The 16,123-nt window shown below is 37.0% G+C and overlaps 1 protein-coding gene across 1 annotated transcript; it reads right to left on the bottom strand.

The window, feature by feature from the left end:
- Window positions 1–256: 256 nt before the first annotated feature.
- Window positions 257–15,756, bottom strand: LOC128886282 (adenylate cyclase type 10-like). The gene is made up of 31 exons (XM_054140992.1): window positions 15,718–15,756; window positions 15,447–15,642; window positions 15,104–15,379; window positions 13,780–13,903; window positions 13,508–13,665; window positions 12,833–12,979; window positions 12,555–12,774; window positions 12,070–12,373; window positions 10,799–10,926; window positions 10,588–10,725; window positions 10,386–10,491; window positions 10,192–10,336; window positions 9,627–10,048; window positions 9,170–9,261; window positions 8,928–9,080; window positions 7,311–7,392; window positions 7,099–7,246; window positions 6,828–6,968; window positions 6,620–6,769; window positions 5,920–6,001; window positions 5,607–5,827; window positions 5,364–5,516; window positions 5,179–5,294; window positions 3,643–3,966; window positions 3,286–3,422; window positions 2,105–2,394; window positions 1,808–2,006; window positions 910–1,049; window positions 722–833; window positions 495–633; window positions 257–408 (listed from the first exon to the last, which is right to left on the bottom strand). Exons 1-31 carry the CDS (start codon window positions 15,754–15,756, stop codon window positions 262–264), a joined length of 5,229 nt encoding a protein of 1,742 aa, XP_053996967.1. The 3' UTR covers window positions 257–261.
- Window positions 15,757–16,123: the final 367 nt, after the last annotated feature.

Below are 16,123 nucleotides of genomic sequence, written 5' to 3' on the forward strand. Positions count from 1 at the left end.
GGACGCCACTAGTATTAAAGCTGTAGGCGCGTGTTTTGTACGCGATCTCATTTTTATAATAAACAGTTTTATTTAGTGGTAACACTGTGTCGTTCCTTGATTAACGCAATAGCACAGTTAAGTGCAACAGGTAAAAATTGTGAAGATTTTTATCCCTAGTAACGTTTTCTCTACAAATCCATTAGCGTTTTAAGATTCAAACTTAAACACAAAACCTATTAAACACATATTTTAATAATTATGTTTAACTATATATAGACATCACTGAGGATATTTTGGTAGCGGGAAAGTAAAGACCACCATGGTGGATTGATTTGCATTGATTTCAGTCCATTCTGGATGCATATCGTTGGTTGAGATTGTCTTCCACATATCTTTTTCTACAGAAGATAAACGGCCTGACCAAACCTGCAGATAAACTCTTCATTTATAGTCTTTCCACTGGTTAACAATGCATCTACATACAGTAATCTAGTTTTCTAGTTTTTTCAAACCTTTTCATAATGAACTGCCCATGTGTACATCATTCTGTTCTCTTCTTTCAAGCAGAATGTCTTCAATTGTTTCAACAGCTTCATTGCTGCGCCTCTTCGAAACTTGATCATGCAATAATAAGCTTTCAACATCATGTATCTGTAAAAAATTTCCAAATATTTCTCACAATTTCGACGAACCAGCGTTGAAATCATTGTTGAAATTTTCTTTCCTATGTCTCTTTTACCTAGGAACTATAAGTTTACTAATTTTAATCATTGCTTTTATCTTCTTGAACATGCTTTGTATCTCCCTCATAGTTATGGCTGCATCGACGTTTCTGCTATTCAGTTTGTGCACTGTGGGTGGAAAGACAACAAAGATTATTACAATGCGATTACAATGCGATCAACAGACACGAAGACATCGAAGTACCATAAAGAATTAGCAGTCCCTCGAGTTTCTTCAAGGAAGTAGTCGCTGCTGCTACCATGTGCTCGTCCATGATGACTCCATCGCTCACGTTTCTACTGCCCCATACTCGCGAAGCCTCCCATTGCTCAGTTCTGATGCACCTTCATTTTAATTTCAATTATTTCTAATTATTTCAACTGCATACACAAATTCTAGGGTTGATGTCAGATCACCGACAGTCGTTTCACCGACAATGTTTCCATCGACACCGTTTCATCGACAAGTTCAAGTCGCCGACAATGTTTCCGTCGACACTGATTTCACTGACACAATCAATTCACCGACATTGTTTCCGTCGACACTTATTTCACCGACACGTAATTACTTGTAATTTCACCGACAAAATTACTTGTCCATAGTTCATTTTCGTTTACTTTGTATAGTCTACGTTCATTGTTCATTCACCATGTATTTACTTTGTTTACAGAAAAGTAAAGAATAATTCTATTCACTTTAATTATTCACCTATACTAACGTATATTTGTTACATTCTTATGTATGTATTAACCATGTACGATAATTAATAAAGTTAAAGAGCATAAATGAAACATAATAATATTTCTTTATTGCCATCCTTATTTCCCATACAAAGGAATGAGTAAAACTATTAAAAAATTTATTGTTAAGACTGACCATACATGCATATACATATATTAAAAATCGGTGTCGGTGAAATCCGCGACGGAAACAATGTCAGGGAATTGAACGTGTCGGTGAAATAAGTGTCGATGGAAACAATGTCGGTGAATTGATCGTGTCAATGAAATCAGTGTCGACGGAAACAATGTCGGTGAAACGTTTGTCGGTGATCTGACACCAACCCAAATTCTAAGATGAGACTTTCAGCGACAAAGATTACCACAACCACATAGAGGTGAAGTATCGCCTCTCCGCTTCCGGATCACGCAGGCTGATCATCGTTTCACCTTCTCGAAGAAAGTACTCCTCGCACGATTGAAAGGAGAGGATCGTTATACCTGTGTCTAAGTGGACGTCTATGCACAACGCATAGTACCAGGTGCGTCCAGATTTGTCCAAATCGTTCTTGGACACAAATTCTACAATGTTGGGAATGTTCGATTTAAGGCGAGTAATATTCTTCGTAACATTTCTTGTCCGATTTCAGCTTGTCGACGTTTCGAGAACAAGTACGTACCCAATTCTCTCAATTGCGCGACGACTTCCGGGTGACGACACGACAGCATAAGAAGATGAGCCAATCGAGGCAGTAACAGCAGCTGCAAGAACGTGGACCCGATGGTGTTAGCTATTCTGCAGCAGACGAACCCGATTTTCGTGGCCTTCGCGATTTGTCCTCTCACCCAGCGAGAAAAAAATATTCCAGCGTACAATTCAGCGATCACGCTCAGCTCCGAGTACTCGAGGGACTCCTTGCTCTCGCTGCAGATCCTGATACCACTCTCCTCCAAGTAGGGAATTATGGCCCTGAGGGAACCCGAACGTAACAGTGTGCAATCGTTACAACTTATAAATTGTATATAGTTTATTTGCAACCCAGATAGATGTAGTAAATCGATATACATATTTTTATACTCTATAAAACTCTTTATAAATACTCTTTATAAATATACACCCTCTGTCCCAAAACTAACCGGAATGGCTCTAGTTTAATAAATGTGGTGGTTGTGCAATCGTTACAACTTATAAATTATATATAGTTTATTTGCAACCCAGATAGATGTAGTAAATCGATGTACATATTTTTATACTTTATAAAACTCTTTTTAAATACTCTCTATAAATACTCTGTCACAAAACTAACCAGAATGACTCTAGTTTAATAAACGTAATGGCGCCATCTACTAATGACCGATTGTTTTATGATTTGTTGTTAATTTTTGTTAACCTCTGAAAGTTTCATGACATTTCGTTCACTAGAAGCCAAGATACACACATTTAACCATTTCGACTCGAAAGGTCTCGGTCACCATTAGGTTCGACGCAGTAAATCGACCAGCAATAACGCTTGTTTAAGTTTAATTATTTTGGAACTCGAAGTGTCAATAAAATGATTATCGATGAGGTAAAGGTGACCTAATTTTCAAATTTCGAATTAGTTTAATCTAAGCTCAGCGTTCGTGGCAATAGAATGCTAAGGAAGCATCTCGAGTTGCTAGTAGATACAAAAAGAGAAGGCCTCGAGTGCAAAGGGTTAAGTGACAGTAGTTGATGTACGTTCGTCGAAAGTAAAACATTGTTAAGAAGATGTAAGTGCAATAAAAATTGCCAAATAGTTTGTCACTTTACATAAATACTCTGATACTCCGAGGGAATCCCATTGAAGCGTTTGCAGTTGTAAAATATCTTTTATCTCACCTGTCTCGGTACATGTGAGCAGTGATCAACATGTTGGTATAGGAAGTGCAAAGGAGGAATAAGTTTCTAGAGGAATTTATAACCGTGTTCAAACCCCAGAGCGCTGCCAATCGTGCGTGCTTCTTCATCCCATTTATCTGCACAGTAAACATTCAACTTTTTTAGCATAGGATGACTAAATGAACAGTTACTCGCAGATTTCCTTGGAATGTAATATTAAATTATTTATAGATTTCTTAAAGACTGTAATATAAGAATTTGATATAAATAAATTGTAATTATCACAATTATATTGTATACTGTATAAGAAGCAATAAAATAAATAAACATTCTTCTTTTTTATAAATAGTCGATTACCCTGAAGAGATTGAACATTCGAGCCAGACAGTCAGCCAACTGTTCAATGTACTCCACACTGTCTTCATCGTGCTCGGTATCGAGCTGCCACTTCCTGGGGCAACTGAATTTCAATCTCAACGCTACCAGCTGTATGAACGATTTCAAATCGATCATCATCTCCATTTTTGGGAACTTGTATCCCAGATTGGTCAACGCCATTTCGAAGCTTTCCTCTGCCTCGAGAATGGAACCGCTTTCGAGGAAACATTGACCTTGAAGGGTTTGAATTTTGGCGGTGAGATAAGGCAAGAGGACCAGTTCGTCGTCCTCCGACTTGAACAGCTGGAAAGTATGCATTTTCGAAACAGTGCTTTTAATTTCATTTATTCTCTAAATATTAGGTAGACCGAAAAGTAATGTCGTTTCTTTTACATTAAATTCAAAGTTTCCAATAAATTTCTATCTTTAATGCATTATATAATCGCCCTCATTGTCAGCAGCCTTTTGTCACCTAGTATGCAAATTTTCAATGCCAGAAGAATCAGTGAGCTGATAAATGATAAACAAGTATTTAACTCTTTGGGGCACGGTGGGATTAAAAGTGTGTCCCACCTTTTTGATGGACCGTAATGCATTGTGGGACATTTTTAATCCTACCTCGAAATTTTGCAATAGCTGCATGTGTATAGGTTTATATTTCGTCTTATTTACGTAAAGCAATTGGTAATATATTCATCCAATGTTACAAATGTATGCACTTATGTTGGCAACTTTCAACACGTTAATACCGGTTCAACAAATGTTGTAGCGGAAGGTTTATTGCGATAATATTTCTTTCCTGGTCTTATGTGAAAGAATCGTAGAGGTAAGTTAATTTATATAAAAATTAGTTCTATATAAACAATTGAAGTGTTCTATAATCAAAACTAAAGATCAAATTTGTTTGCAAATGATGAAAGTATGGTGGGATTTTATTCGTCCCACCATGCAACTTGGGGAGTAATACAAAAGAACATATTTTTATTTATTGTTTATGTTTTAATATTCTTCAAACTATAAATGTGATTTAAATATAGTGTAGGTAATTTTTGACCCTTCAGCTTCAAAATGCAAAGAACAAATCCATCAAGTACTTGTTCCAAAATTTCTAACCTCAAACTGCAGCGTGATGAAAATGAAAATGACACGCGATTTGAAGAAATAACTTCAGATTAAGAATCTCTCATTGATTCTGAAGCTGATGATTCTGATGACTCTGAATTATTCGTCCCACGAAGAAAGAAAATACACGTACTTTCATTTTCGGATGAATCTGAAGAATTTTATATTATTATTATTATGTTATTTTATATTATTTTGTTATTATATTTATTTTGTTACATTATGTGATACCTTTATTAATAAACATATAACAATTTTGTTTGATTTAAAACGCAATAAAATTCCTGTGCAACATGGGTCTATTTTATGACCTGAATTCCTGTGCCGCAAAGAGTTAAGATGGCAGAAACGACATTACTTCCCAGTCCACCGAATATATTTCACCGTTAATACCTCCGCGAGGATCTTCTCGCCCTCCATCAAGAGCTGTCGAGCTTGAGGTATGTTGCACGCCATCACGCAAATTTCTGCGAACTCCAAAATGGCGATCATCGCCATTTCGGTCTTCCCTAATCGATGTTTCTCATCTTTAGCTCGGGATATCAAATAAATAGCGAATGTCACCTACTTCAACGTACCGATACCATGGCAATGGCCAAGAATCTGAGTGTAGACAGTCATCAGGATCAAATTACACTGACAGTCGCTGAAATCCACGTCCGAGAAGGTGACAGTTGGCTGCCTTTCGACAGTTAGAAACCCATTGAAGCACGAAAGGAACGCTTTGCCTTCTGTTTTAGTCATCAGAATATTATCACGACACGTCTCTATATTTTCCAATCAAATCTCAACGAATCCTTTACTGAATTTGTCTTGCATACCTTCTTTGACTTCCTCGATAACATCAATGTCACTGAAAGTCGTGCTGTCAAACATCTGATCTATGTTGGTCGTTCTCTTCCTTCTGTTCTCTTTCTTCGACACTTTCCCCAGCAGTTTCGCGAACTCACCCTGTCCACAGGACACGCAACGTCTCGTGTGTTGCTGCAGGTACTTCAATGCTTGGTTGTGCAACTCCATTTTCTGGTTTTCCGTGAGCAATCTTAGACGTACAATCAAAACGTACAAAATGATCAGCATTTTTTGAAGGAGTGATTTGCAGTACATGATGAAAATACAATTATATTTACTAACTGATACGTCGTGTCGCGGAACATGGACATTTTGAACCTCATCAGACCGCAGGAGGCGTACTTTGGCAGATCGTCCAATTCATCTAAGAGAAACGTATTCGATACACAAAATTAATGATAATTATACAACTCATGCATCTAATAACTAAAATAGATTTAATTAAATTCAATATGATAATTCAATATGATGTAATAATACATAATAACGCGCTGACTGTCAGATTATTACTCTTGAAAATTTCTACTGTGTTTAAATGTTGTTTACAGAGTATCGGGAACTGCATAATCAACCATTTATGGTGATATTTATTTTTATAGCTGCATCAGAATTCAAGTATTTCATTCAAATTGATTATCTTTGACACTTAACTTTCAGAATTATTAGGTGAACCGAAAAGTAATGTCGTTTCTGTAAATATCAGTACTCCTTTATCATTCATCAACTCATTAATTTTTAACCATTTAGTATTGAATATTTGCACACTAAATGGCAAAAGGTTGTTGATAACGAGGATAATTACACAATCGATTAAAAATAGAAATGTATTATGAATGTATTTGTCTGAATTTAATGTAAAAGAAATGACATTACTTTTCGGTACATGTAATAATTTTTTTTCTTCAATAAAAAGCACCCATGTATGGGTGACGCGGCGATCAACCTGTTAAATAGAATAACAGATTCGATTCAATTCCAATACCTGGAATAGTGATGCCGATGCAGCTGCAGAACACTTCCATCTCCGACGCGGGGTTCCTCATGTTCCTGATGAATATTATTGGTCCTCTATTTCTGGAAAAGTCCCCAGTTGCGCACCCAAACACTCGTATTTCGAACAGCTTCGTAATAGCTAACGAAACAAGGTCGATCAATTTTTGTCATCGTATGATATTCAAAGAGAACCTCACCAAGTCCAATTTCCCTTTTGGCAGAGAGGTTCATCAGGCTTTCAAGCATGTGTCTGTTAACAGTTTCCCCAATCACGGAAGCGCATTTCAGAAGGAGCTGGTCGAGAGGCGTTAAGGAGTCGAAGAGCTTCAAGATCATAACTGTCGTAATAAAGTGTTAAAGTCTCTCTTAATCAATGATCTCCAGTGCAATGTTTAATCTTTGGAAAGAGCAGAAGAATAGCACAGGAAAACATGTTTCTTCTGAACAAATATTTCGTTTTCGTTTTACCATCCATTGTGAATTCAGTGTCGACGTCCTCGTACGTGAAGTTCTCCGAGATGGTGCAGACGGCGATCATCTCCTGTTCTCCGTCGACGACCACGGTCGATTTGTGTGGGTTCTTGGAGTTGTTCTCGAGCAACGAGATCATGCTGTCCTAACGCAAAAGATAGATATGCGTAGCAGTTAAAGTCAATCGAGAGGATCGAAAGGAAACGAACTTTGAAGCTTGTTCTGTACATCTGCCACCTGTCCGAGCGATTTTGGCCAACGCTGTTCTGGTTTGCCGCGTTCGACATAAATCTAACAGGTAATTGCATAAAATTGTTATATCGCGCACAGGGATTACGAATATTTACGTATAGTTAACCCCATAAATATCTGTACCCTCTATCGAAGAAGTCTGACTAAATTAAATAGTAGGTTTGATATTAGCAAATGAATTTCGAAAACTTAAATCAATAAAAATTTATATTTATTTTAAATTTTTTTTACATTAACTTTTAATTTAATAAATGAAGTAGGTAAATTTTTGTTTATCGTCAAAATGTGTTATTCTTAAACGAATTTAGCGGACCTTACGGTTTCCTTTCTTTTGTTCCAATAAATTATTTCTTTCAAATTTAGACTCTTTTATCCGATTTCCTGTGCCGAAAACATCGATTCTTTGCTTTGTGAAATCGATCGTGTTATGTATCTGCAATCTCCATATCATTTATCGGTACACCGAGGTAGATTTTGATTAAATAGTCTCTAAAAATGAAAATTATATGGATACATGTTCAAAAACAATTATTATTCACCTCTCACTCAGGCTCTACACGCGGCTGGGAGAGGCTTGAGGTGTAAAAAAAATAACAGTTTTTTTCCTAATTGGAGAGACTTGGTAGTGTCACCAAAAAATACATCAAACCCGATGTCAATCTAATTTTAAAGTGACAAGTCGATTTTTGTTGAAAAATGTCGATTTTCACCTAAAAATGTCCGCTTTTCTCCATTCAAACGTCATTTTCTCCTTAAAATACCACCGTAGAATTTTTTTTGACAATACCATTCAAAAGCTGAGACTTCGAGGAAGTTTTTGCCGAGGAGTGCCCGCCAAACAACTATGTATTTAAAACCGAAAAACGGATAGAGAAAAAGTCAAATTTTAAAAAATTGTCACAATGTAAAGTTTGACCTAATTTTTCACTTATTATATCTACGTAATAAATTTTGATTTTGCATCAGGGAGATGGAAAATTTAACGCTCTTTCGAATGGTGTACTGATTTTTAAGTTTGCACTGTAATTTAGTGGAGTTATGGCCGTTTAAAGAGTGTCAAGTCGAAAACACAGAAAATAAATTAAAAGTGAAAATACTCGAGAATAAGGCGACACAAAGAAAATGTCTAAGAATAATTTTTTGTTGGAAATTTGTTGTAGAATTGACACCCTGCATATGTCTGGACTTATACCTAGATACCCTGTATGCATCAACATATTTGTAGAAATATACACATGGAAACGTCAGACCTGCCATTTAATTGAACCCTTTGCACTCGAGAGGTGACTCTCAGTTACCATTAGGTTTCACGGAGTAAATCTACAATTCCTAATGTTTCTTTGGGTTTAATTTTTTTGGAGCTTGAAGTGTGAATAAAATGATTGTCGGCGAGGTAAAGGTGACCTTATTCTCAAATCTAGATAGCTTAGAATTCATGACAATAGAATTCTAAGAAGCATCTCGAGTTGCTGGTAGATACCAGAAAAAAAGGCCTCGAGTGCAAAGGGTTAAATAAATTTCTTCAATAGACATAGAGGGTACGAATATTTATGGGACTGAGTACATGTACTGACCTTTTCAACATGGACATGGGAGGCAACACGTAGCCCAGTTTGTTAGCTTTTTGTTTGCTGATGACTATTATTTCCAAGCCTCCAGCTTGCAGAAGGCTCACTAAGTAGCTCTCGATCCAGCCTGGATTGCCAAAGCTCTTTTCTTGTATGAGTCTTGAAGAAATAAATCAAATTCCTCAGTGTAATATAGAAATATACTCGATAAAGTTATTATTGTTTTTAGTTTCTTCGAGTTTGCTTACTTCTCGAGCTCTGCTGGCACACCATTCACGTTGAGTATTTGACAGGCAAGGCCAGCATGGTACCACTTGTCTATTCCACCGAGTTCGATGACCTTTCGATGTAAATGTATATGATATTATACGGTAAATTTCGATTACACCTTTTTATATTTTAATTTTACTAGATTCTTTATTCGGGTTACACATATTCGTGACCGGCAGATATTTCACGTTTCTAATACCGAGTACTGACGAAAATAATACGATTCTGAAGCTGGATATCGCTAAATTTGTATCGTTAGGGCGAAGATAAAAATTACCAAATATGTTTTTAAATATCAATGTTGTAAGTATGTATTGTATAAAGTAAAAAGATTTTCATAATTTTTTCAAATAACCAGGAATAGAATTTTAAGCGACGTGAATTCACGTCAGCGATCGCGAATGTGTTAATTAACGAGACAGGATAATTAGTCACCTTTCCCCTGATCAAAAGGTTAGAATACACCTGAGTGTCGGTGTTAAGCTTTTGACCAATGCAGACGATATAGAATACCGTGTCCGTCTTGGTCAGAACGTCGAAAAGCTGCAGGGACTCGTGGTCGCTGCACTCTGCGTCGTCGATCATGATCACCCACAGCGCTTCGAAGCAGCTCTTCACCAGTTTCAACAGGAATTTACGCAACACCTTCCACTTCTCCATTTCGGTTAAAGTGTTGTAACGATGAGTGATGGCGAAGTGCACATTGAAGGGCTGATTAAGGGCGCACAGGAGGTGCGACTGACGCACCGTGCCAAGGCGAAGTAGCAGCTTGTCCTCGCGTTCTTTGGGTGTCGAGGCGACGGAGAAACCGAGGGGCATCGAGAATATTAGGTGAATCAGGTTGTACGGGGCCTGCACTGCGGGATACACAATCGTTTTCAATTTTGAATATAAAATTATTCACGGTATAATTAGATCGCAGGTATAGAGGAATCGAAAAGTTGCGTGAGGGACTTCAATGAGTGGTATATAGTTCCAGAAACTGATAATTCTATTTGACTCTGAGATTCTGAGACTCTGAGACTTTGAGACTTTAAGACTATGAGACTTTGAGAATCTGACACACTGAGACTCTGGGACTTTGAGACTCTGGGTCTCTGACACTCTGAGACTCTGAGACTCTGAGGCACTAAGACTCTGAGACTCTGAGATTCTGACATTGATATATTTTTATATGTAGTATGAGGTATCAACCTTGGCGTCATCGACGTTCAGTGGAATGTAGTTATAATGAACTCCAACTGGAACGTTCTGCGTGAATTCGTCCAACAACCTGGTCTTTCCTATCCTTGGCTCACCTCTGAATAAGTATGACAATTACATAAATGTAGATTCTTCGATATAGATTTCATTACAATGAAGTAGAAGCAGATACTTTATGATTAGCGTATTATACGTTGGCCTTGGACCACGAGTGGATTTATCCTGAGTGGAATAATCCGATAATATTGCCAGCATTTGCTTGAATTGCTTCACTTCGGCTTCTCGACCAAGCAACGGGTCCTTGTTCCATACCAAATCGGACACGCTATATCTAACAAACAGAAACATCTATTTAGATGAAATTAACTCTTCCACGTTTTAAATTAAATGAGATGGAAACTTGCTTCGGTGTTTCTTGAAATTCGTATATGGGTCCAACGTTCGAGATTCCTTTTAAGTACCTGGGTTCCTGCAGGATGAAGTGTCTGGCTTCGAGACGAGAATGGAGAAAACTCTCTCGATCACAAACGACCTACAAATTTTATCCTTATACCGTAACACGTTGAAAGCTCCACTCCCGTGTCAAAATTATACGAACACTTGAATTTTTGAGGTTTCGGTGTCTCGAAATAGTTTTTCGTTAAAACCATATATTTAACTTACCAAAAAAAAACTCTGGATACCCATTTGAATTTTAATAAGGAAATAATTAACGTTGCGAATTTTCAAGTACTTACGATAATCTGATAAGAAAATATTTTAAACAAAAGTTGATCAATTTTTGATTATACCATACCTGGACTATATTGTATACATTACAATAAAAAAAAATTTGAAAAATTGTTAATGTCACTTTGAATTTTTAAAAATATATATACAGTGGGTGTAGAAAGTATTTGTACACCGATCAATTTCCGAAACAACTGTATGAAATTGTAATTTATTAACTTATTTTTTATAAACAATGACATTCTATATATTCTCAGAAATCTTTAGAATAGATAGATTATAAAAAAAAATAGCTATTTACGTAAGTTGCGAAATTAACAAGAAAAAAACAATTAATCGATAGAAATGTTAAAGCAACAAGTATTCGCACAACTGTTTAATGTTTAAAACCTCATTAAAAGAAAAGAAATTTACATTAATTTACAAGTATATAATACTTCCATCATGGGATTTTCTTTTGATTTTATAATTATTGCAACTCTTCTAAGCTTTAAATTAAGTAAATTATTAATTATTCGAAGTGGGATCTTTTTTCATTCCTCTATTAGAACCTTTTTTAAAAGTTCTTTACCGGAAATTTGATGTTTTCGAATTGGTACGGAGCAATAAACTAACGTGTTTACGTTACAAACTCTACTGTAAATGGTTCGTCATAAAAATCGTACAAATACTTATTGCTTCTATACTTTTACCCACTTTTCGCATTTTTTTGTTAATTTCACAAATTATATTAACTAGTATATGTTGTTTGGACTATATCCATCTTAGAGATTTCCGAGAATATGTAAAATATCATTGATTATAAAAACAGAAGTTAATAAACTATAATTTTCACACAAAAGTTTTTTGGGAAATTGATCGGTGTACGAATACATTCTACATCCACTGTATATAATTTTTACATAGAACTGTGACGTAAAGTTTTACTAAAACTCCTGATCCTCACCCTGTCGCGATACGCGACCATAAGTCTCGCAGCCTTGTTCACAGATATTCCGATCACGGTGTACTCCCTTCGCAAGATATGTCCCACAACCCCACAGTACGTCATGCCCGTGGTCACCCCGACAGTGACCGATTTAACGTTTTCCAACTTCAGGAGCCCCATTCGCAGTTTCGCCGCGCATCTCAGCCCAATCTGAGACTCTAGTTCGTGCTTGTCGCCTCGTAAACCGAAAACACAGAGAAACATTAGATCCTTGTCGAAGAGGGACGTCTTGTTCACGCATCCGTGCATTTCGCCAACGATCCTTTATCCATAAATAAGAAAACATACGCGGCATTAGACACCAACGAAGATCGGAAAACAAACCTGACTTTAAATCTATTTCGAGGAATTATTTTTGGGGACGAAATATTTTAATTTTTAGGGAATTATTATTTTAAGAAAGTCTCTAAATGCGTAGATTATAAAGAGGAATGTAAGCTTACTTGCAAACTAGTTTGTAAGCAGTGTCGACCAAGGAAATCAACGTCTTCTTGTCCACGGATGTGGTGATAACGTTGATAAAGAGGATCACCACTTGCCTCATTTCAGTCAGATACTCCAAGGGTTCGCCCATTTCCACGGATCGTATCACTGGCCTCAGCATGTAGCTCCTCAGAGCGTCTTTCAGACGAGCTTTCGCTATTTTTACGATTTTAGGTCGTACTGGAAAATACCGTAGATTACCTCGTCTGCAATTAGCCACACGCAATTGGCCACTTACAGCTGTAATCGATTTGTTTGATTTGTTCTGCTTCGAAGGTGTCGCCAGCTAGGCTCATCATCACTGCTTCGGTCTCTGAATCCGCGATTGCCTTCGAAACGTACATTGAATCGTAAGCATGCTTGGGCATATGTTCGTCTGTTTCCTCTATGGAAACCGGATCGAGTTGAAATTATTTCGTGATGCTTTTGTTAGTTTATCTCCTTTATACAGTCAACCCAACCCAAATAATATTCGTACTCTCTATGTATATCGAAGAAGTTTGACTAAATTAAATAAGAGTTTTGATATGACTAAATGAAGTTTTCATTATAAATATGTATATAAATAAACTTATACATTTACATACAGGGTGTTTCAGAATTAATGTAAAAGGAATCACAATTTCCTCTACAAAAATCTCGAATGGCGCTTCGTTTTTGAACTATTAACGAAAAACTAAGCACCATCCGATATTTTTCCAAAGGAAATATTGGTTTGAAATCGTCTCAGCTACCCCTCCATTTCTGCTTCTTACACTAATTCTAGGACACTCTGTGTAAATCAACGTATTTATATAAACATACACTTGGAAACATCGAACCAACCATTTAATTTAAACAAATTTCTTCAATTGACACAGAGGGTACGAATATTTATACGACTGACTGTATATGTTTGATTGTCTATAAATACCATCCGAGCTGGTTGCTACGATATCTTCCCTAGACTGATACCACGAGCTTGTGCAGCCAACAATAAGGGTGTGTATACCATCCGGAAGTGTTTCGTGCACGTACTCATTTGGATTCACCCATTGCCAACTGCTGGGAGCTACCAGAATGTCACCACCCCTGATCAAGCGTATACAGTTAATAGCTATATTTTTTCATGTTATATTCTGCACTTTCTCGAGCAATATTAAGATAATATTCAATATTAGATTAACGAAATGCTATTGCAATCACCTACAGAGGCCCTCAGCGAATTTCACATCCCACACAGGTTTCCCAGTAATGATATAATGAGATCTGGAATCTGGGTCTCCGATAGACGTGAAGTACGTTCTTCCAGAGGCTATCGCTAACTTTACTGGATCAAAGTGTTCGTTACAGGTGGTAAAAAACGTATACCAAACGAAGAACTTGAAGTAATATGCAACTGTTTCAATTTTCATCGAATAAGGAATGGTTTAAAACAGTGTTCCCCAACGTGGGGTAATTTGAAAATTTACTTATTGTTTTTTCCCCAATAATTTCCTAGTGATTCCTTTCTAAAATCTATCATTTAAGTTTCTCTAGTGAGCATTTCCATTTTTAAATATTTAAAGTTATGTATATATTGAGGAGAGAACATAAACATTTTAGAAAAGTTTAGGTGGATCATAGCACAAAAATGGTTGGAGAAAACTGGTTTAAAGGCTAGTATATCCTTAGTTCGTTACTCGCAGTTTAATCCTTCGCACTCGAGGCCTTTCTTTCTGGTATCTACTAGCAACTCGAGATGCTTTCTTAGTATCCTATTGCCACGAATGCTAAGCTTAATCAGGTCACCTTTACCTTGTCGCCAACCATTTTATCGACACTTCGAGTTCCAAAGAAATTAAACCTAAACAAATATTATTGTTGACCGATTTACTGCGCCTCTCGAGTGCAAAGGGTTAATATCGTAAATATACACGGACTGTCTAAAAAGAAATCGAACTTTTGCTATAAAAACAAAAAAGGACAAGTAAAATTTTTACACACACGTTTATTTACTCAAAATAATCTCCCTCTGCGTCAATACAGCGTGTAGACCGCCTAATTAACATTTCGAAGGACCTTTGCAGCTCTTGTTTTGGTAGCCCGTTTAGTACGGCGGTTATAATGGCCTGAATCTCCGAAATATTGCTACAATGTGTTCCTTTCATTGGAATTGGTATTGTTACTTTGGATCATTCACCCTATTCGCCTGATCTGTCTCCTTGCGATTATTATGTTTTCCCAAAATTGAAAATCCAATGAAAGGGACACATTATAGTAACATTTCGGAGATTCAGGCCGCTGTAACCGCCGTACTAAACGGGCTACCAAAACAGGAGCTGCAAAGGTCCTTCTAAATGTTAATTAAGCGGACTACACGCTGTATTGACGCAAAGGGAGATTATTTTGAGTAAATAAACGTGTTTGTAAAAACCTTACTTGTACTTTTTTCTTTTAATAGCAAAAGTTCGATTTCTTTTTAGACAGACCATGCAAACGACTGAAGTCATCCATAATTATTTAAATAGAATAATCACATGGTACACACCTTTGAGGGTTACCCCAACCTCGGTGTCATAAGTTCCGAAGTGTTTTTGAATGATGCAAGCGGTTTGCATCGCTTCTATCGCCAGATCGCGCATCACCATGCCCTCGTTCAGCTTCCACATTACTATGAACGCGTCCCCAGAAAATTTCAGCACGTCGCCATTATGGGACAGGATCTCTTGGACCATTGCGCCGATGTAACTGTTTAAAGTGTCGGTCAACTTGGATGGGCCACCTCTGCCCGTTTTAGTGTACTTCTCAGCGAGATCCGTGAACCCTGTTCGACTTCTTTTTATCAAAGGGAAGGTCAAATCGCAGAGAAGTTGTTCGTTCGCTAATTATACCTGACACATCCCCAAGCATCAAAGTAGTGTGATACATTCTAGTCTGGTAATCATCGTAATGGTCTAGAATCTCATCTGGACACATGGAAGCAAATATTCTCGTGTGCTGTTCTAATTTATTCTGTAAGACGCGTGTTTGGTGGTCCAACCTGTTGTCTTGTTCGTTGAATTGAATATATTTCGACGCATCTTGTTTAATTCAATGGCCGTGAATGTAAAATTCAGTTACAGGAGACGAGTATAGGTTACTAGAAAAAACGTTTCAACTTACCTCCACTGTGCATAAACTTCCGTAGGTCTCTTCGCACATTTCTAATGGAACTGCGGACAGGCTTGCTCATACTCTACTTTCAGAAAAAAATCTGCCTCTGTTTAACACGTTTTTTATATTTTATTCAATACGATTGCAGTACGTAAACGATATTCTTCCAGACGAAGGAAAATTCATATTTCAAGAGGCAAGCTTCAGAGTGTAAACTATTGATGTTTAAATCGGAACTGAATCGGCAGCCTTCAGTTCCTTTTTTCTATTCGACGATGACAAGGGGTTTACTTGGATTAGGCTAAAGGAACGAGGTAGACTTTGGTGGTTTCGTTATGTGTGTTTATTCAACTTAATGCCAGATCTATAATCAGAGTCTTGGAGAAGGGGTCAGCGTTTAACAATAAATACACTT

Source organism: Hylaeus anthracinus, unplaced genomic scaffold, assembly GCF_026225885.1.
Source record: "Hylaeus anthracinus isolate JK02 unplaced genomic scaffold, UHH_iyHylAnth1.0_haploid 11982, whole genome shotgun sequence".
NCBI classification, from domain to species: domain Eukaryota; kingdom Metazoa; phylum Arthropoda; class Insecta; order Hymenoptera; family Colletidae; genus Hylaeus; species Hylaeus anthracinus.

Bases quoted from the DNA above. Each gene is read 5' to 3' on its own strand.
- LOC128886282 (XM_054140992.1), bottom strand. From the start codon at position 15,756: ATGTGCGAAGAGACCTACGGAAGTTTATGCACAGTGGAG. The intron at 10,049-10,191 runs GTCAAATAGAAT...TGTATCCCGCAG, and splicing joins CAGAGTCTCAGAATCTCAGA to TGCAGGCCCCGTACAACCTG. The intron at 634-721 runs GTAAAAGAGACA...AATTTTTTACAG, and splicing joins AGTAAACTTATAGTTCCTAG to ATACATGATGTTGAAAGCTT.